Genomic DNA, 19,967 nt, shown 5'->3' on the forward strand with positions numbered 1-19,967 from the left:
CTAACTGTACTTTCTCTGAGACTCATATAAACACTGCAATACATATGTTTAGGCTTGTGTTTATGAAAAACAGTTTTGGCGGTACGTTTGTACATTCATAAATGATTGTATATATTCAGGTTTTAGCTTGTTTTGGCAGAATGTCTTATATTTAACACTGTGACCATTATTTCCTAATTAACTGTGTTGCTTTTGGCTAATTTTCATATACACAAATGCAGATTTAGAAAGAAAAAAAAAATTGTTTATAATCCTTGAAAAATAAACTTTATTTTAGTACGATTAGTTTCTCCTTCAACAAAAAGACTTTGAAGATAGAAGAAAAATTTGTTTACACTCCCATTCCTTAAATGAATGACAGCCAAACAAAATGGAACATTCTCTGAAAAAAAAGGTTGTATTATTATCAAGTTTAAGGGGGGTTATTTAATTAGCATTATATTAGATTTTATTTGAGTACAAATCAATTGTCTGCAGCATACTTGGTCTGAACAACAACAAAAAATCACAAATCAAATTGCCAAAAAGAACCATTCGTTCAAAAAGCTATTTGTCCCACCATTCTCCCAAAACAGGTAAACCTGACCACTTTTTGTTTTAATACAATTTTGTTTAAAGACACCCAAATTGGTCAAAATATCTCACAGTGATCATAGTCCATGATCATAGGGTTTTAATGAAGGATGTACCTGTATCTTATCCACTTTTACCAACCTTTTGTATAAATTTTGATAGTTAAAACTGATGATTGCAGACCAGTATAGTATATGCAGAAGTAAAATGATATGGTTTGGTAAATAAATAAGATAGGGAACCTTTGACCTCCCATTAGTGGTCACTATGAGGAAGTGCTTTGTAGTCGAGTCACAAATTTGATGAATTCATGCCTGAAATCTAAAGACTGACCATAGGCAAAAATTACATGTGACAACATGAGCTCTTTGACTTAAACCCTCCTACAAACATGGAATACATTTGAAAGTAATTAGCACATGCACATTTATTTGTATTTTCCCGATTCACACTTTCACTAGTAGTCTTTTTGGTGCTATGTTGAAATGGCACTAAAGAACGAAAGACGTATTTTTTGGTGATTTAGAAAACAATGACTTGTTCCTATGTCTGTCTCAAGGTATATTCGGCATTGAGCCTTAATTATAGATTTTCATGCCAGTCTTTTACCAAGTTAACCAATCTTACGCTATATATACACAATTACGAAAAAGACACACAACTCAAATGGACTTTTTTTGTCATTTATTCCGCATACATTTTGGAAACAAAAAAAAGCTGAGAGACCACCAGTCTCGCTTCAACATGTTTTCTTAATGCTCATCATTATAAACAGACACACACACAAAAAAGGATGAGATGACAATGTTGACAAAACACAACAGAACATACATCCAAAAAACACATGTAGAAAGTTTAACCAAAAACAACATACAACCCAGGAAAAAACACAAAACGGTGCAACAATCGTCACACAAGGGGAAGTGTTGGAATTATAAAAAAGGTGTCAAGAGAAAAAAAGAAACTAAATAAAGAGAAGCGAAAAAAAGCAGGGCTGCATCAGAGATTCAAAGTGACGGGAAAAATATAAAAAGGACTCCAGGAGATAAGAGACATTCATTAGTGATTAGTGAACAACAATCAAAACAGATGTCTTTGCTCCTTTTCCACTTGTTTTTTTAAAATCAGGGTTGAGAACAGTAATATAGAGCAGGTAATCATGAGAACAAAATTAACATTCACAAAGGAAAATGCAGAACACCTGATATATATATATATATTTTAAGCACACACACGACTCCTCAGAGTTACACTCCTATGTCCAAGGATCACAAGTTCATCAAGATTAACTTTTTTTAATTTGTAAAATCACCCTTCTGTTATGTTGGAACAGCTTCTTGCCAAAGCTCTCCCAGTGTATAGCCGTTTGTTTTGTTTTTTAAAGAAGTGAACTATAATAGTGTTGGGTTTAAGTTTAAATCTGACCTTTTATGTTCTATAAGTGGGTTACAGTAAGTTGCCAAAGGAGGGAGCTGTGAAGTGAATATTTTCTTACACTTTTTTGGAAATAAATAGTCTACGCCAGTTTTAAACTCAGGACTGATTTGATGTCGTGGAAAACAATACGGAGGAGTTTAAAACACACAAACTCACTAAAAAAAAAATCAACTGGGAGTAATGGAGAGGAGGCTGATGCTGAAACAGGAACACTTGAAATGGGGAGGAATGAGTAAAAGAAGGGTGGGAAGAACAGTGAAACGACTCATGGTGTGCAGTCTTTGCGGGCCTGCAACCATCTGCAGTGATGCATTATCACACTGGTCAGTCATTCCCCCCTTTTTTTTTTTTTAAAGAAATGTAATGAGGTAATTTTACATGAAGAATCACATCAAAGATGGAAGAGATTGCTGATATGCAGGTGTGGAAGTTTTGAAATAAACAGCACAGGGTGGCAAAAGCATCAATTGGTTTGTTTTCTTTTATTTCAATTGGATTTTCTTCATATAATTCAAGATATTTTATCACACTCATTTAAAAAAAGAAAAAGAAATGTGAAGCCCCCCATGGATGTTGGTACTTTAATAAAAGGGACAACCATTGGCGATGCAAGACCCGGACAGGCTGCAGTGCTCTGTCATGGGGTGGTAGGCGGTGGAATAGATGGCTGCTCCAGCTCTAAAACCAGCACTCACTGCACCCGAGTCAGACTCCAACACTGGAGTGTAGCCGCAGCCAGACAGAATTTCACCTGGCGAAATTTAATCGTGTGGTGTGTGTTGGGGGGAAAGCAAGAGGGGCCAGGAAAAGTCTTGGGAAGGGTTGTAAACATAAACTGCAAGAGCCAGCATGGCTAGCAGGCTAACAACAGCAGTCCACAAAGTCGTAAACAATACAACGTTTTATCATAACAACTTTACTGTAAGAAACCTCTGTCACCGTCCTTGCACTCACTGCATCCAAGCAGCATCCCTTCTTCTCTGCTGCTTGTAATATTTAAGCAAGACTGCGTTAAAGCAAGACTATAAACAACCGACATTTCCTGGAATTAGTAAATCCCACCTTTTCTCTAAAAACTGGCTGGACATTGGAGAGCCTCAAACTCAGGCAGGTCAATTCGCGACAAGAAGCAAATGTATCTCGCCCCATTCCACAAACGGGAAGCGAAATCAGGTCTGACTGCGCCTTAGTATGGTCACTGACAGCATCAGGAAGGTGTTAAACCACGTGTCCGGTCTCAATCTTAGTGATGGTTTTCCACTTAATGTCTCACAAACTGACACAGCAATGAAAGAGGGAAGGGTGTAGCAGTTGAAGCAATGAAGCAAAATGAGGTAAAAGTGGAGAAAAACTGAGGTTGTTTAAATAAAACCAAAGGGAATGTTTTGTGACAGTCAGTGTTTCTCCCTCCGAATGGCTAAGACTTGTGAGTGCGAGCACATGGTTGTGTTAAAACCAAATCAGTGTGTTGTTGGATTGGACCACATGGAGGAGCATATGTTTTGTGTAGCGGTGTGGATCAAATCAATATTATCAAATGTGTGTGTCTTTTCATGCGCGTGTTTGTTATCATGTCGGTGTGTGTGGAAGAGGGGGTGCTCATGGCTGTTTCCTGTGGGAGAATGGCAGATCAGGGGTGAGAGGTCAGTGTCTCAGGGGGTCACATTGGGGATGAGGTGAGGTCAGATTCGGGGCAAGTACTTCTCGATAAATTCCTTTACAGCCGCCATCTCCTACAAAAGAACAAAAGGAAAATAAATTTAAAATAGGATGTGACAGGATTACATCTGTTCCTTAAATCATCAGGAGCGACACAAAGGGCATCAAAATGTTCAATCAACACTAAAAACAACAACTTAAATGTCAAAATGAAAACACATTTTTGCAAACAATAAATCCCCCAAGCAGGAATACCTGAGGACAGGAGCTGTGAGGGAGCCCTGGGAAGGTTTTGAAGGTGATCATCTGAGGGTTGACTATGGATTTGAGTTTTTCTGCCGTCATAGCACCAAACTGCACTGGGATCATGACGTCCATCTCGCCGTGGCACTGCAGGATCGGGATGTTCTTGTTGCCGCTTGACGCCTGCAGGACAAACACAACAAAGAATGACGCCGCTTCCTAACATACAACGAGACACATAGCTTAACTGCTGACGCTTGTTCGTGTTAAATGATATCCAAAGCTATTCTGGTTAAAAGTGTTTTTTCTTGGTTTGGACAAAGTAAAACTGTGACTGTACCGATGGGAAACTCCTGTGAAGTGGTAGCCAACAACTGAGGGCCACAACGCCCGCCAGCTGATGCTGGCAGGTCAAGGCGGTATACAAGGACAAAGCCCCACCCTGAGGAGGAAGCAGACACAGAGAGAGAAGTTTATTACATGCATTAATTTACATTTCTTAATATATTGCTACAAACATCACTCTTGTGGAATATAAAACAACGCTAAGATATAAAGCCCTACCTGAGAGAAGCCACCGAGTATTATACGGTGTGGGGGGATCCCATTTTTGGCCTCATGTTCGATTATGGCCTTGACTAGAGAGGAAAGGAAGAACAATTAAGAGTTAACATATAATGCAGATTATCAAACAAACCCTTCAGATGTAAACGAGTAAGGAGTGATTTACTCAAGTTTTTTCAAGTACCAATTTGAGGTACTTGTATTACTTGAGTATTTTCTTCTCATGCTATGTTGTACCTACTTGCTTCACTATTATCAGCTTTAGTTACTTTACAAATGAAGAGTTTTGCTCACAAAACATATGAATATGTGCAAGTACAGCTGAAACGATAAGTCGATAACTCAAGTGACAGAAATTTGACAAACTATTTTTAGCGTTTTTCAAGTAAAACATTGCAGATTTGCTTCTTTTCTTTTAACTTTATTTTTTAGTCATTCTGAGTTTTGGACTGCTGGTTGGACAAAATTGTGAATGTGTCACTTTGGCTACGAGTTAATTGTAATTTCTCACTATTTTAAAGACAAACCAAACAATCAATCAGTTAATGGAGAAAAGTATCAGCAGATGAATCCATAATTAAAACAATGATTAGTTGTAGTCCGATACAAAATACTTCAAAACGAGCTCCACCTACTACAACAGTAAAATCCTGCTTTTACATGCATGCATGAGAAATAATAATCTGATATATCGTATAATACTTCAACAGTCACAGGGTCATTTTATTGCCTTCAGTACTTTTACTTTTAAGTACATTTTCCAAATAATACTTACATAATTTTACTTAAGTAACTTTTTAAATCCAGGATTTTCTGAATACTGCAAAACATTTACTATACATTGGCTCCATGTTACTTTTAGGATTCATTTCAAATTTTTAACTGAAGGGAGTTGTTGTGCTGTCTGACCACTGGGAGGAGACTTGGGTCTTCATTATGTTTCTGGCTGTTGACTAAAGGTATGTCCGAAACAAATCAGTTCATGTTTGATTATTAGACAAGCACTTCGTTTGAGTTATACAGACACCTTACGGGCTCCAGAAAAGGTATTCCTGGATTTTTTAAGATTGAAAGAAATGGATGAAAGGTGATTTTACTTTGCTGTTCTTCACACCTTTAAAAAGCACCTTAACCTCCCTTTGTTTGCTTTGTCTTTTCCTAATTTTATAAAATTATATTTTATGGTTTTTTCACTTTATTCTGCTTGTTTCATACAAACTGTCTCCTCTTTCTGTTTTTTTTACACCAAATTGTCATTTCTTATTAAGTTTCCTTGCTTCTATGTATGTGCAATTATTTTATTTTATATATATATAAAAATAATCTATCTCACATTTTTACAAGACCTGTTTATCAAGTAACTTGTGGTCCTGATTTGAAAAGTATTTTTCTTAAAAACAACATAATGGAAAGATAATTTTAGGGATAGATAATCTTTACAGTGCACATACAACATACGGATTGAACTGACAGATTGAAAGGTGAGGTTAGATTTGCTTCGCCTAGAAAAGACAGAAATCAGTTTTTCAGATGATCTTTCTGGCATGTTTGCCTTCATTAGCTGGTCAACAGTAGACAGTGACAGGAAACAGGAAGTGTGGAATAAAATGTGATAAAGGCTCTCAGCCAGAATGACATGGATTTAGTTGTCGATAAACTATTACAAAACACATTAACCAGTAACAATGTTGTATGTTCCTTCATGACAATGAACGTGGGCATTGTAGTTTATTTTGACTCATTCCCTTATACACCGTCCTGCTGCTGGAAATACTCACTGGAGCATGTGAAACGTGTATTAATCAGTAGTGGAATATAACATATTTACTGTATTTACGTACTCTAATTTATAGGTACTGGTATCTACAGAATCAGAAAGAGCTTTACTGCCAAGTAGTATTTTACACGTACGAGGAATTTGCTATGGTGATTGGGTGTTAGACATAAACATACAGTTGACATAAATAGATTTAAAAATAAATAAATATAGAACAAACAGATGAATGACTTTTGGTACTGATGCCAATACTTTTGTTTAAATGCATCTCCGCCGTCATAGACCAGCATTAAAACATTAAACTCACTGTTGTCTGCTGCCTTCTTGATTCCAGATTCATCCTCTGGGGACTCGGGGCTGAGACCCATGAGGTCAAACCTGCAAGCATGCAGAGGCGAGCATTTAAGGAAATCAATAGATACAATCGCAGCATTGTCAATGACGATACGGGAGCCTATTGTGGTTTCCAGGGAAACAATAGCACCCAGTGTTGGGCTAAAAGGCAGTCTCTTTCATCACGCCAACTCACCACGCGGGCATCATCGACTTCATGTTGAGAGTGACGGGAATTGGGGGCCTGCAGGGGGGAAAAGGAAGGGAGAGAAATGAAAACATGGCAGTCTGCGTGGGAGATCACCAGCAGCCAGGAGCTAAATGTTGGTGGATTGATTAATTCACTCAACAAGACAGAATGATCAATAAACTATTGGTTTGAAGATGATTTTGCCCTCTTGACGGGGAAAAAAAACTGGATATTTGTTCACAGGTTCATTTTGTACTTCACTCCACACAACCACACGAATAAAAATATGTTAGTTTTCCTTCCTGCTGACAAGAGACAGTGTTGAATGCATAAAATATGACAGAAGGATTGGAGAGAAAAAAAGACTTACGCGTGGGGGCAGATGAACTTGACGTGAGGCAGCTGGATCCCCGTCAAAGTGTCTGCCCACCCATGCCTGACAGAAAACAAGAGAGAAAACAAATGTTAGTTTTTAATATGCAGAACATCAAACCCAAATGTACTACAAGTTAGTACAATGTGAAATACAGCGTGTAGCAGCATATGTAGTCTACAAATAAACATCACTTCTACACACGGTAAAAATTTGCACTTGAAGTACAATTAGGCATTTATGGGAAAAACACCCACCACAGGAGATATTTTTGATCTCCATTGTAGAGAAGCACTGACACGATTTAACATCTGATTAAGTGAATCACTCGACATCAAGTGCTGATTTGAGAGCTTTACAAATGAGTCATTTGTGATGTGAATGTGTGTGGTGTATTATGAAATTAAACTACATGAATGTGGGCATCAATTACCGCATTAACACATAGCCACTAAATGGATCTCTGGCAGTTTGAACAGCTAAATGTAATGAAGCCTGTAGCCCGGATTTCAGGAATACTGAGGTAATTCCTGAAATCACTGGGTGTGTCATGAGTTCACACACACCCAACAGGTTTTGATCAACCATAAAAACAAAACTATGTAACATTTACAGAAATCAGTATTAAAAAACAACAACTTTACATGTTTTCTTTGTTCATTTTTACATTTAAAGTCCACCTCCACTTAAAAATGTGTTTTTCTTATCGGTACTTCACTGAGATGTTTTCACCTTCACTGTGCAGATTGATGAATGTGCTAGTTTGGCACCGGAGTTTGGTATTCATCTTCTGAAGGGGGAGAGTTTCTCTGATCTCACCTTGAATCTCAGTTTAACATGTGGACGTACCAGCAGGAATTTGTGATGTGGAAACTTTACTCCTACAAACTTATTTAGTCTTAAAATATCAGAATCAGATTCTTTTTATTTTTAAACAAAACCAGGAGCACATTTCAGTCTGTACCAAAAAAAAGAATTGAGGGTCGACACCCAGCCAATTAAAAGTATCTGAAATATCTGAGGCAGGAAATTAACTTGCCAGTACAGAGTATGAGGTGTACTAAATCTCTCACTGAGGGCTGAACGCATACATATTCCACATGAATTAAGAGGAGATTAAAACATCACTCACCCTGAGTCTCCCAACCCGTGAAGAAAGATCACCTGTAGTACAGATTAAAAAAAAGTGGTTAGGACTTTCTCTTAAATGTTCATACAGGGAAACGGTGAAGGTTTCTTAGCATTTCCCTCTAAATGCAGGTACAAAGACTTGTTTCTGACAGTGATTGATCACATTGGACACATTAATTGCTGAAGGGAGGATGAATTATTTTCAGTTCCATCTCGCACTTCACAAATGTATGACTGTACTGGTCTTGTGTACACGATGTATGACTGGTAAACGTGCATTTTGGATGCCAATCGTTCATTATTCCAAGATAAGCTCTCAGTGCCAGTTTCCACACGAGCTACTCCCTGCTGAGAAACCATGAAAGGGGCCAACAACACTGCTCGTTGGCTGGAAATCAGTGACTCTGCAGTCTTTGCAGAGATCAAAACAGTTTTCTTCCATGTAGGGTTTGAGACGAGGTTCAGAGCTGGAACCTGTGACATTCAGCTTTGATCCTGGTGTTTAACGAATCCCTGCACTGTACCTGACAACAGCACCTTTCATTTTTACACTCAGATCCAGCTGAGCATCAACACAAAGTGTCTGCTCACTGTACTTGTTACACCTACTGCTACAGGTGCAGCTATAGTCGTTGCTTCTAATTACAAAGGAAAGGTGTTTATTAAGAACCATGACACAATGATTTGATGGTGCACATTGATTTTAAAGGCAAAACAATACTCGGTGTAAACCAAACTTTAATACACATGATACTTAAAAATGTAGCAGTAGTTAAGCAAAACTCTTGGCCAGACCAAGAGGCAACCTCCAGGTCTGAAAAGTGGAGCCAATGCTGAAGTGCCTTAAACCTGCATTCTTTCTAATGGCCAACAGGGGGCACCTCCACTGATTGCAAAAAAGTCCGATATAAGACAGAAATAACCCTACTTCTTACTTGATTTATTACCTCAGTAACCCCTTTCCTAATGAGTGTATGGTCTCAGTTGCTAGTTTCAAGTCTTCCTTTAATAAAGCATGATGTTCATTTAGTAAATCAGGGTCGCATTTAGAGGAAAATAGACGATAAAGCAGGAATGCTTTAGCGCGTGGCTATCTTGTGATTGACAAGTTGCAACCATTGTCAATCAGGATGGAGGCACCCTCTTATCCAAGTCCGGTCACGTCTGGTTCCAAAAAACCGAGATGTCAACAACCAAAATGCCAAACTCGAGGCTTTAAAACAGTAGTCCACAAATCAGTGGGTGACATCATGGTGGCTACATCCACTTCAAGCTTCAAACCTAAGATTTAAAAAAATGCGAGGGGATGTGTTGGGGGAGGTGTATCGTTTCAGGTGAGATGATCAAAAACAATCCATCCAATCAATAACATTATGTTGAAGGGCAAATAAAGGGATATGTCCTGCCTCTTAAATTCTCTACTTGGAAAGTCAGCAGCCAAAGTAAAGACCCAGTATATGGGAAGGTATTTTGGTTTTAATATCCCTTTAATTTCAAGCACTACATCTCAGTAACTCTCTGATCTAGTTTAAAGAAGCAAGACGGACAGCTGAGAAAGCAAGTGTTCGGGCTGACCTGTCAGACAGCTTCAAGGCCACAGAAAACCTTCAGTCATGAATCAAATTGCCTTGTTCGATTCCCGCAACTGAAAGTGTCCTTGAGCTAGATGTCGACACCCTTTCCTCACCCATTCTCCTCATCTGATCTAAATATGAGTATCAATAACATTAAAACATCTGAGGTTTTGTGGTTTCACTCACCGCTGCGGTCTCCTTTTCCATCCCGGACACCGTCACAGCCTCGGCGAGCAGCGGCACAGACATGTTGTTGCCACACATACACTGTAAGAGGTGCTGGAGGCAGAAGGAAGGACAGAAACGTCAGAGGTCACCTGAGTACGGATGGCAGTTTGGATCTACGTACATGTACATCGAGGCCGAATTAAAAGCTTTATTTAACTCATACATTTCAGGAACCTTCTGAGCAATTTGCAAAGTGTTCTCATTTATTTTCAGCCTTCATATTTATCATGAAACTGTTCACATGACAAGATACAACAGGAAACAACAACACCTACTCAAAGATTAATCTTTACATCTTTTATTCCTGTGGTTTTAGAACCATTAGTCAAGACTTTCTCAAGAAAGTCAAGATTTTCTGGATGATAAATGTTTTTAATTATACAAACATATCGGTTTACACAAACAATCTACTTTGCTTCTAATGCACCAGCCCTAGGCTCTGGAGTCATTTGATTACATCATATTAAAAATCGGGAAACTTGTTTTCCCTGATTTCTAGATCTGCAGGACAAGTGAACAGTGCAAGATCAATAAAACTGACAGGGACGTAATGATGATGATTAACGAGAAGGATTTCTAAAAATGTTCAATGTTTAATGCAAGCAGCCTTCGATTATTACTCCGATAAGCTTTACAAGCAAGGGTGAGTGGTCTGTGGACGTTTTAGCCCTGGGTTTTCCCTCTCAGGTTTCAAACAGGCTACTACGCCCTCAGATTGGTAGAGGGCAATTACTTCCACTTCCTGTGGTGCATGTGTGCATTAGGATCAGTTTTTATTCACTGTAAGTATTCTCCTAAAGAGACACAAGGTAATCAGTAAAGGACAACGCTCGTTTTAGGAAAAGATGTAAGTAAAACATTGTGTGTTGTGTAGAGTTAGTGAATTATAATACAGCCATTTACATAGAATTTCAAACTTTTTGTTGGAATACCATCAGGACTGCAACTAACAATTATTTTCATTATCGAATAATCTGCTGATTATTTTATCAATTCAATCGTTAAGACTGTAAAAATGTTTACAATTTCTCCAAGCCAGTAGTGATGTCTTCAATTTTGCATGTCCTATCCGGCAAGCAGTCCAAAACCTAAAGATTTTCAGTTTACTGTCATATGACAAAAAAAGCAGGAAATCCTGAGTAAAAATGTCAATATTTGGCCATTAATAATCGATTATCAACATAGTTGCAGATTACTTGACCAATATTGGCTTTTTGCAGACATATGTCAGCACAGATATGCCAAACTGAATTTGATACATTCTCGAACACATCGGGTATCTTCTGAAGACTATTTAGACTCTGAAGTACAACACCTAATGTTTTGAGGCTTCCGAAACATATAACGGATATCCAGGACAAAACGTCCTCTTCCGTGCGCTGGTCATCGTTCACTGTCCGATTAGTAATCCCGGATTTGATTGCAGCTAAATTCAAAAGCTAATGTCTAGATTTCGAGATTGATAAAAACCTAACTCTATATATAGTGAAGATTATTGTTTATCTTATGCATTTATGTACAGAAAAACATCTATCTGCCTCTATATCATCAGATTTTTTAACTTGCAATATCCAAATCCATATAGACCTCAAAAATCCAGTTCAGGCTCTACTGCTGATAATTTTCTGTTGAACGACAATGTACAGTGGTGTCTGTCACAAAGTCTGACAATGAACAGCTCAGTGATTATTATCAGCGCAGCCATTCAGTCTGCAGACAGCAACAACAAAGCTGAACATACCACTTACACACACAAACACATAATGAACCTGCTGCTGTACCTAAAACAGCAGTCATGAGGTGTTTGTGTGAGTCGGGGAGGTTTCTGTAGTCAGCAAGTCACGAGACTCATTAACTAAACGAAACACACTCCCTCCCTGTGCTGTACTCTGTAAAACGGCCGCCGACGTACATCCCTCTGCTCAGTGAGTCAGCCACCGATAACAAGCATGAGGTCAGGGGGTTGTTTTACAGTAACATTAAGCATTGAAAGCCTTCACTCATTAATGCCTCTAACTTTCTGATGATGTCTGACAGGATGAGGCACGCCGGGACAGGCGAGTCAGACGTTGTGCTGCCTGATTGGTAAATAGGCGATGAGGAGACAGGAAAATGTCTCCAACGCAAAGGTTACTGTGTAATCACTGAGCGGGATTATACTCTACGGGTGTTAAAACTCCACCCCTGTTATGGCCAGATCAGATTTTCCTGTGTGTTTGCTCTTTGGCAGGTGACAAATTATCATCTGAAGGTCAAATTCACAGCTGAAATTCATGGAAGTGGATAGTAAATGTGTGATTTAAGCGTCCAAAGTGCCGACAAAAGAAGGTTGTTTTTGCACTACGTCCTTACCCTTGATAAATGAGTAGTTGAATAATAACTGGGCAGGGTTACGCTCCAGGAAACAGTCTCTTTCAGTGCAAAGTTCTGGTTTGAATCATCAAACAGTATCAGGAGGATATTTTCCACATTAATGTTTTAGCGGCAGTAATGGTACTAAGTACATTCATGTACTGCAAGTACAATTTCTGGTATTTAACTTGAGTATTTCTATTTAATGCTACTTTTTTCTTTGACTTCACTACATTTCAGAGGGAAATGCTGTACTTTTTACTCTATTTATCTAATAACTATAATATCTACTTTTTCCAGATTCAGATTTCACATTTAAAAATATATATCTTATAAGCTTGTAAAATACAATGTATAGTTAAAGATTAAACCAATTGTTCCCGACATTTCTGACTTGTGTCTTCTTTTTGGCACCATGTCAGACGGTCTGATTGTCAGGAGTTACACGAGGAGCGATGTCCCCTCTGGACTGGTTTCATTTATATTACATTTATTCATTCTTACACAACTATTTGACGATCAAAGATGAAACTTATACCGGTTTAGCAATAAACCACGATAAATTTCCAATGATTAGTATTACCGTTTCAAATTTTTATTTTTCATTAAAACCATGTTCGATGACCGCACTTTGGGTCAATGAAAACATGGCGGAAGGCAGTGACAGCGCTCCGAAGATTTTCCAGCCTTTCTGAAGTCTGAATGGTGTCGTATTTTGTTTTTTATAAGAGTGGTAAGGGAAACTTGATCAAAGAAAATCACTTTAAAACGAATACAGGGCAAGTTAACTTTTAGCACAATGCATTATTGGGGGACTTCAGACATGTCATAGTTTTTGTTTGACTTATAAACTGAAGCTCTCAGTGTTACTTTCTCTAAAAAACACTACGTGTTGTTCTGTAGCTGTATGGATCCTGTGTTTTTTTGTCAAATTGGTTGTACAGGTGTTCCAACAGGAGAGACGCTATAGACTCCTGTACAAGACTCCTCTGTATTTATTTAATTTGTTGGGCTCATTACAGTAACTATCACGGCCTTCTTAAAACTTATTTGTATTTCTGTAAATTGTGCAATGGGTTACTGCATACACTTTATACCATCTTTAATTTTAATGCAAATTTCATATGGTTTTCATAGGTTGACATAAGGTGTGGGCTGTTATTTTAATCTTACGCAAACAAAAGATGCTGCTAGTTTGTGGTTTTAAACTTGGTGAAACGGTTTCAGTGTGTGTATCAGTACTTTCAACATTTTAACAATACTGCGCTAATACTGGCAACAGTGATAATTTTTGTCATTATAATCGCAACAACAATAAAAGGTACATTTTGCTGATCATACCTCTGTACTGTTACTTAAGTAGGATTTAAATGCAGGCCTTTTACTTGTAAAGGAGTATTTTAAGACTGTGGTATTGATACTTCAACGTGGGAACAGACACAGACAATAGAACTAAGAGCAGACCACAAAAGAAGAGAAAGTGACAGAAGGAAAGTCATAAGAAAAGCAATTGAGGAGTGAGAGACAGGAGTGCAGGAACACTGGACAGTCTGTTCGGACAAGTAGGACAAGCCTCCCAAAATAGATAGCATATGCAAAGAGGATTAATCACTTTTATACCCTTTTTTCCACCTGTTTTTGTTCAGCAGATTAACAATGACCCGTAACGCAGACTACCAGCATAATGCACCACGTGGGCTGTCAATGCACGCTCTAAGATACAATAGCTCACTCTCTATGCTTATGGAGGAGGCCGGTGTTTAAAAATAGTGTCACACTGTGCACAAGCATCTAGTCCTATTCAAGTTGGGTCTAAAAAAAAAACCAAAACTACTGAAAACAAGACCTGTTCCAGTATCCATGTTCTATATAATCTATGTTTCCATGCACACATCTCCTGACTCCTTAAGCAACTGAACGGATGCAGCAACAACCTGGTTATGAATGTTTGCTTTCATTTTCCAACCCTTTGCCAGTAATGATAAATATTTAAACTACACTCCTGGGAAGCCTTAAAAAAAAACAAATAGGCATAAATTACACATATTGCTGTTTGAATGTTTGTCGTTAAGTCTTCTCCTGATGTCAAATGCTGTGAATGTTAAACACTAATTTACAATCTTCTGCTATTTTATAGACTAAACAACTAATGGATTAATCAACAGATTCATTACAACGCAAATAACCGTTAGTTGCAGCACCATTAGAGTAAATGTTTGATAAAAAAAAAATGCTGTTTGATACCCCAAATACTTTCATATGTTTGAGTCAATAGCAATTTCTCAGTGTTACTCTCAGGTGACACAACAGAGGAAGGAAATAAAAGAAAAACGCTGCCTTTGTTGAAGCCAACTTAAACCATATCACGAGTCTGCATCCTGCATGACTCCAATTACATTTATGTCAAACGCAAAAAAAACAAAAAACAGAAGCGTGCTGCAGTCCGAGTGCGCGCACACACACACACACACACACACAAAGACCAGGCTGCTGCATTCAAACTGCTCTTTGCTCAGTGGCTACGGGTGGCTGGCAAACAACAGGATAATATGCGGCACTGAGTGACAGGCATCCTCCCCGACACACACCAGCAGCTAACCCCGCTCTCCGCCCGCTGCTGGAGGCCAGATATCTGGAGTAGACACACACCGCAGTCAAAGCGAAAACAGTGCGGTTAAACCGGCTAGTGTTGGCAAATAAAAACACTCAGTTTCGGTAGCTGAAGCAGAGGAAGCGGGTGGCGGGGGTGGGGGTGTCGAAGAGGAAGGAGACAATGAATGGTTGTAGCTTAGCTATATTATACGACCCATCATCCTCAGTTGTGATGGCATCCAGCAGCGCAGAGCACTCGGGTTTAATCCCGGTTTAGCTGGCCACACACACATCTACACAATACCCGGGGCTAGTGGTGGAGCTGCTAGCTAACGACTCTCACACACACACACATAATTGCATTGTCTTCTGCCGGTGTCTCTCTCTTAGTGTGCCTCAGGCTAACGCTGCGATTCAAACTCGAACATCTAACATGGCTTGTTTCATAGAAGAGCCCCTAAGCAACAAAAGGGCTCCATTAAGAACTAGTTTGTGCGCGGATAAAATGGTGAAAATGAACCCCGCGGCCCGCTAGCTGATACAGATTCATACACTCACCGCTTGCTGTCCCAGTTCTCGATGGAACGGAACTTCCGCTACTGGCCGCACACAGGCAGGGGGCGGGGACAGAACGCGGAGACGTCATCACACGGAGACGCCCATTGGCTACTCGGATACTACTAATTATCTCACAACAGTCTCAATCTGGGATCAATGTGTGGATGATATAGTATAGAAGAAAGCATAGTTTCTAATCAATACTTGATCCCCAGTAAAATAAAATAAATTTCCTTTAAACACATAAATTTTATTCAGCCTATCTACCGTTTTGAACAAGTATAGCTCCAGAATGATACAATAAAACATCTACTTGCCTATACAATTATAAAATATATATTTATAGTTTCAAAAAACACATTGCTCTAACATGTACGTATCATCCATATATAAATGCACGCTTTTTATACTGCATATAGACATGTATGCATGCACATACTGTACATAACCACCCACTTCCTGTTTAAAAAATAATCTATTACATTACCCAGTCAGTGTGTATATGTTTACAATCTACATAACACTTGACTGGTATATACACATTGTAGGTTGTTAGTCATTGTTGCTTTTTATATATTGTTATATATACACCTATTTATTCACTTACACGCAGTGTTGGGAGGGTTACTTTCTAAATGTAATAGGTTACTGATTACAAGTTATAGTAGTGTAACTATTTCAAGTTCTTTATCAAAGTAATGTACCTTATTACATTTAATTAATTTTTGATTACTTTTCAAAATTTCTAATAACTGTTTTTTAACTGCTAACCATTTTAAAAAGACAGCTTGAGAGGCTAATGTGTGGTGCTGGCAGACTGGCTGCAAATCCAAACGTGGTTACTACACAGATGTTGATGGAAATGGCAAAGGAAGACATTGTGCATGTGAAAAACATGCAAAGCAACTAAATAAATATTATTCAACATATAGCCTAGATTTTTACAGCACATATTCAGATGTAACCCCCAATGTAATCATGAACATTTTCATAAAATTAATTGTTATTTAATTACACATTTTTTCCCAGTAACTAACAGTTACAGTTATTTTATAATTAAATTACGAAACTAATTTACATGTAGCTAGTTACTCCCCAACACTGCCTACTTGTATGTACACAATATGTTTATTTATAGTTACTGGTTAGTGTTCTTATCAAGATTTTACGTTCAAAACATATGATCTGTTTATGAAACATGAAACATTGTTATACATAACACTACATCCAATGAGATACTATAACACTGACAGGGATCATTCTGTATAATAAGAAGTTTTACTTTTGATTTTCATACTTTTTACTTGTAATGGAGTATTTTTATTATATTGTATTTTGTGTCCAAAGCACTTTATTTCCATTAGCTTGAGTTGCTGATGTCATTGAAACATTATATTCATGACTTCTGTAGATCATATCAAGAGACACGCTGCTACTGAGTTTTCCAAATGTAATTTGTACTTTGAGCAGCAAAACGATCTGCATGGATAAACAACAGTAGAGTTAAGTGATGAATTGTGTGAAGAAAATTAAACGTGTATTTATGAATATTTGCTTCTAAAAAGTACCATGTGAGATGATAAGATTAACACACATATTTACTTCATCATCTAACTAAAAACACCAGAGCAGACATTAAACTGTATGTGCCTGAAGTGCACTGTCAAGCATAAAACTAATTATTCTTCCAATTGCCTTTTTTTAAAAACAGAAACAATCTTGGAGAGAAATCTGGGCCTCCTCACTGAGCTCATACAGTCCCATAAATGCACTCACAGGCAGCCACTGACTGCATGGTGACGCCCTGCATTACTAACTCAATGAAGTCATTAATGGCATAACAGACATCAGGCTTCTTAGAGATGTCCAAGGGTGTCCCACAAGGTTCAATTTTAGCTCCTATTTTATTTTCTGTATTTATACATAACATTGGAAAGGATTTGCAAACTACCTTTATGCGGATGGTAAAGTGATATATTCAGTTGCTCCTTCACTGAACCAAGTGAACTATAAATAAATAAATGAATAAACTATAAATAAACAAACTATTAATGTGCTACAGTTAGCTTTTCAACAGCTTCAAGTCTTACCACATAAATTGGAGTTAGTTTATGACATTTTCAAAGACTCATTCCATATCCCCAGGTAACAACTATCAACACACTAAATGGAGACTCATTAGAAAAAGTGTCATCATATAAGTATTTTAGTTTGTGGACGGATAACATGTTCATGTTGAAAACCTTGTGAAGAACCTGTAACTGAGGGTTGGTTTTAATTTTCAAAACAAGGCTTGTTTTAACATGATAGCCAGTAAAAAAGAAACTTGTGCAGGCTACCTTTTTAGGGGTTTTGGACAATGGTGATGTTGTCTACATGCATGCTGCCTCTAATCCGTGCCACCTTTTAGATTCTGTTTACCATAGTGCCCTATGTTTTATAATCAACTCTGTTTCCCAGTCTTCACCATTTTACACTTTATGATCTGGTAGACTGGCCAGTCAGTACAATTTCATTTGTATACTTCTGTATACAAAGCCAGGCTGGGTAAACTGCCGACATATAGGCCAACGTAATGTAAGCTTTCATCTCCTGTTCCACCCGGTGGCTCTCTTACCAGGTTCCAAGAGTTTTCACTGATCTTGGGGAAAAAAACTCTTACTTTGCTCCCTGGACTTGGAATAAACTAACTACATCTACTGTAAATGATCTAGTCCCATTAAAGGAATTTAAAGTCATGTTAAAACTCCATATAACTGAAAAATGTAGCTGCCTCATGTGAGCTGGATTTAAATTCTTTTATGTGATGTTTATTTCACTTGTTTTTATTTCTATTTTAATTTTAATTTGTGGGCTGTCTTGGCCAGGTTTCCCTCAATCTCAAGGGACTTCCTTGTTACATAAAGGTTAAATAAATGAATAACTAATGAAAATGGAAGGTGTGAAGATAAGACTGTTTAGGCAGTTCAAGGCAGTAAGGTTTGGTATAACACCTCTTTCAGATGGCAACATGGGAGATACATGTTTGAACTGAGATTTTATTGTAGAGGAATCACAACTCAGTTTGTTCAGGTCTGCAGTGAATGAAAAGAGGGAACAGATCTCTACCGCGGGAAGCGTTGGTCCAAGCCTGAGTCTCAACACCTCATATGGGTTTTCAGTTCAGTTCTTCAACACCACTGGCCTCGCTCTTCTCAGATGACCACAAACTTACTTAATTAACTGTCAACACACCACATAGCTGTTGGGAATTTATCTCAGAGATAAAGTGAAGAAAGACAAAAAGCATTTAGCACTATAGAAAACTGTGCTAAGAAGGAGAGTCAGTCACATAATGAACCACTAGGTGGCAGAAATTATCCAGCACTTAGTGGGCAATGTGTTCACTTTACAAATGGCAAATAATGTAATTTTATAGTTGTTACATTTATTTTCATGTATCCAGAGTGGCTTAAAATGTGTATAATCTGACTTTGTGCATATTTTACTGTAGATGTTAAAGAGCAGATGAAGTTTCTTTACATGTTTCATACCGAATAATAATTGCATTAAGATAGAGTGTAAACATGGTAACCCAAAAAGCACGTACACTTGGTTTAATTCCAGCCTTCAGTGTTTTATTTAAGAGTAGCTGTCACATTAGTGAAGTGTATCTTTAGACATGATTTAGAGTATAGGAGTTAAACTGGTTAACAACAGAAGTTATCTGAGTGTCAAATGTTTCATGCGTTTATTATTAAGCTTTTTGCCCACATTAAGCATTCACTCTTTATTGCCATAGAAATCAGAGCAACAACTCGGCACTTCCAGACACATCTGAAGCTCTCTGCTCTTCAGGTTTCTGTGCTCAGTCCCGGTTGAGCTCAACCAACCTGCCGGTACGCAGCGTTGAATCTTCAACATCGACTTTTTGACCACTGTCAAGCAGATGCCACTGAAACCTCTTCTCCTTCTCCTCCTCCTCCTCCTCCTCCTCCTCCTCCTCCTCCTCCTCTCTCTCTCTCTCTCTCCCTCTCTGAAGCGTTCAGGAGATGAAGTTAGTTTGCGGGATGATGCTCTCCACTTTGTGATCTGCAGGGTTTGCTGCTGCCTCGTAGTTACAGATCGTCACTTCGTGTCTGTGAGCCTAAACAAGCCCACAGAGAGAAGACAAACATTTAAAAATACAGTGTTTCAGGTTAAAGCTATTAAATTCACACACTTCTAAAAGACCATGGAATTTTATTTTCATTTTGTGTCTTTGAAACTGTGTCACATGAATTAATTTAAATCTAGGCTAAAAACTAAAGGAGACAGGACCTTTGTTGTCAGGGCCCCTACACTTGGAACAAGTCTACCAGAGGAGATCAGGCTCAGAGTCCTATTTATACAAAAAAAAAAAAA

General features: G+C 38.2%; 1 protein-coding gene and 1 long non-coding RNA gene across 2 annotated transcripts in view; both read right to left on the bottom strand.

Moving 5' to 3' along the window:
- Nucleotides 1-1,242: 1,242 nt before the first annotated feature.
- Nucleotides 1,243-15,657, bottom strand: lypla2 (lysophospholipase 2). Its single transcript, XM_046059142.1, has 10 exons — nt 15,585-15,657; nt 10,041-10,133; nt 8,282-8,313; nt 7,147-7,212; nt 6,783-6,830; nt 6,561-6,631; nt 4,477-4,550; nt 4,253-4,354; nt 3,925-4,095; nt 1,243-3,743 (listed from the first exon to the last, which is right to left on the bottom strand). Exons 2-10 carry the CDS (start codon nt 10,116-10,118, stop codon nt 3,693-3,695), a joined length of 693 nt encoding a protein of 230 aa, XP_045915098.1. The 5' UTR covers nt 10,119-10,133; nt 15,585-15,657; the 3' UTR covers nt 1,243-3,692.
- Nucleotides 15,658-19,179: 3,522 nt separating this feature from the next.
- Nucleotides 19,180-19,967, bottom strand: part of LOC123976495 — a 2,452-nt gene continuing 1,664 nt past the window's right edge. The window contains exon 3 of the long non-coding RNA XR_006826367.1: nt 19,180-19,456. This is a non-coding gene — a long non-coding RNA (uncharacterized LOC123976495). The remainder of the gene's footprint in view (nt 19,457-19,967) is intronic.

This window comes from Micropterus dolomieu, linkage group LG09, assembly GCF_021292245.1.
Source record: "Micropterus dolomieu isolate WLL.071019.BEF.003 ecotype Adirondacks linkage group LG09, ASM2129224v1, whole genome shotgun sequence".
Taxonomy (NCBI): domain Eukaryota; kingdom Metazoa; phylum Chordata; class Actinopteri; order Centrarchiformes; family Centrarchidae; genus Micropterus; species Micropterus dolomieu.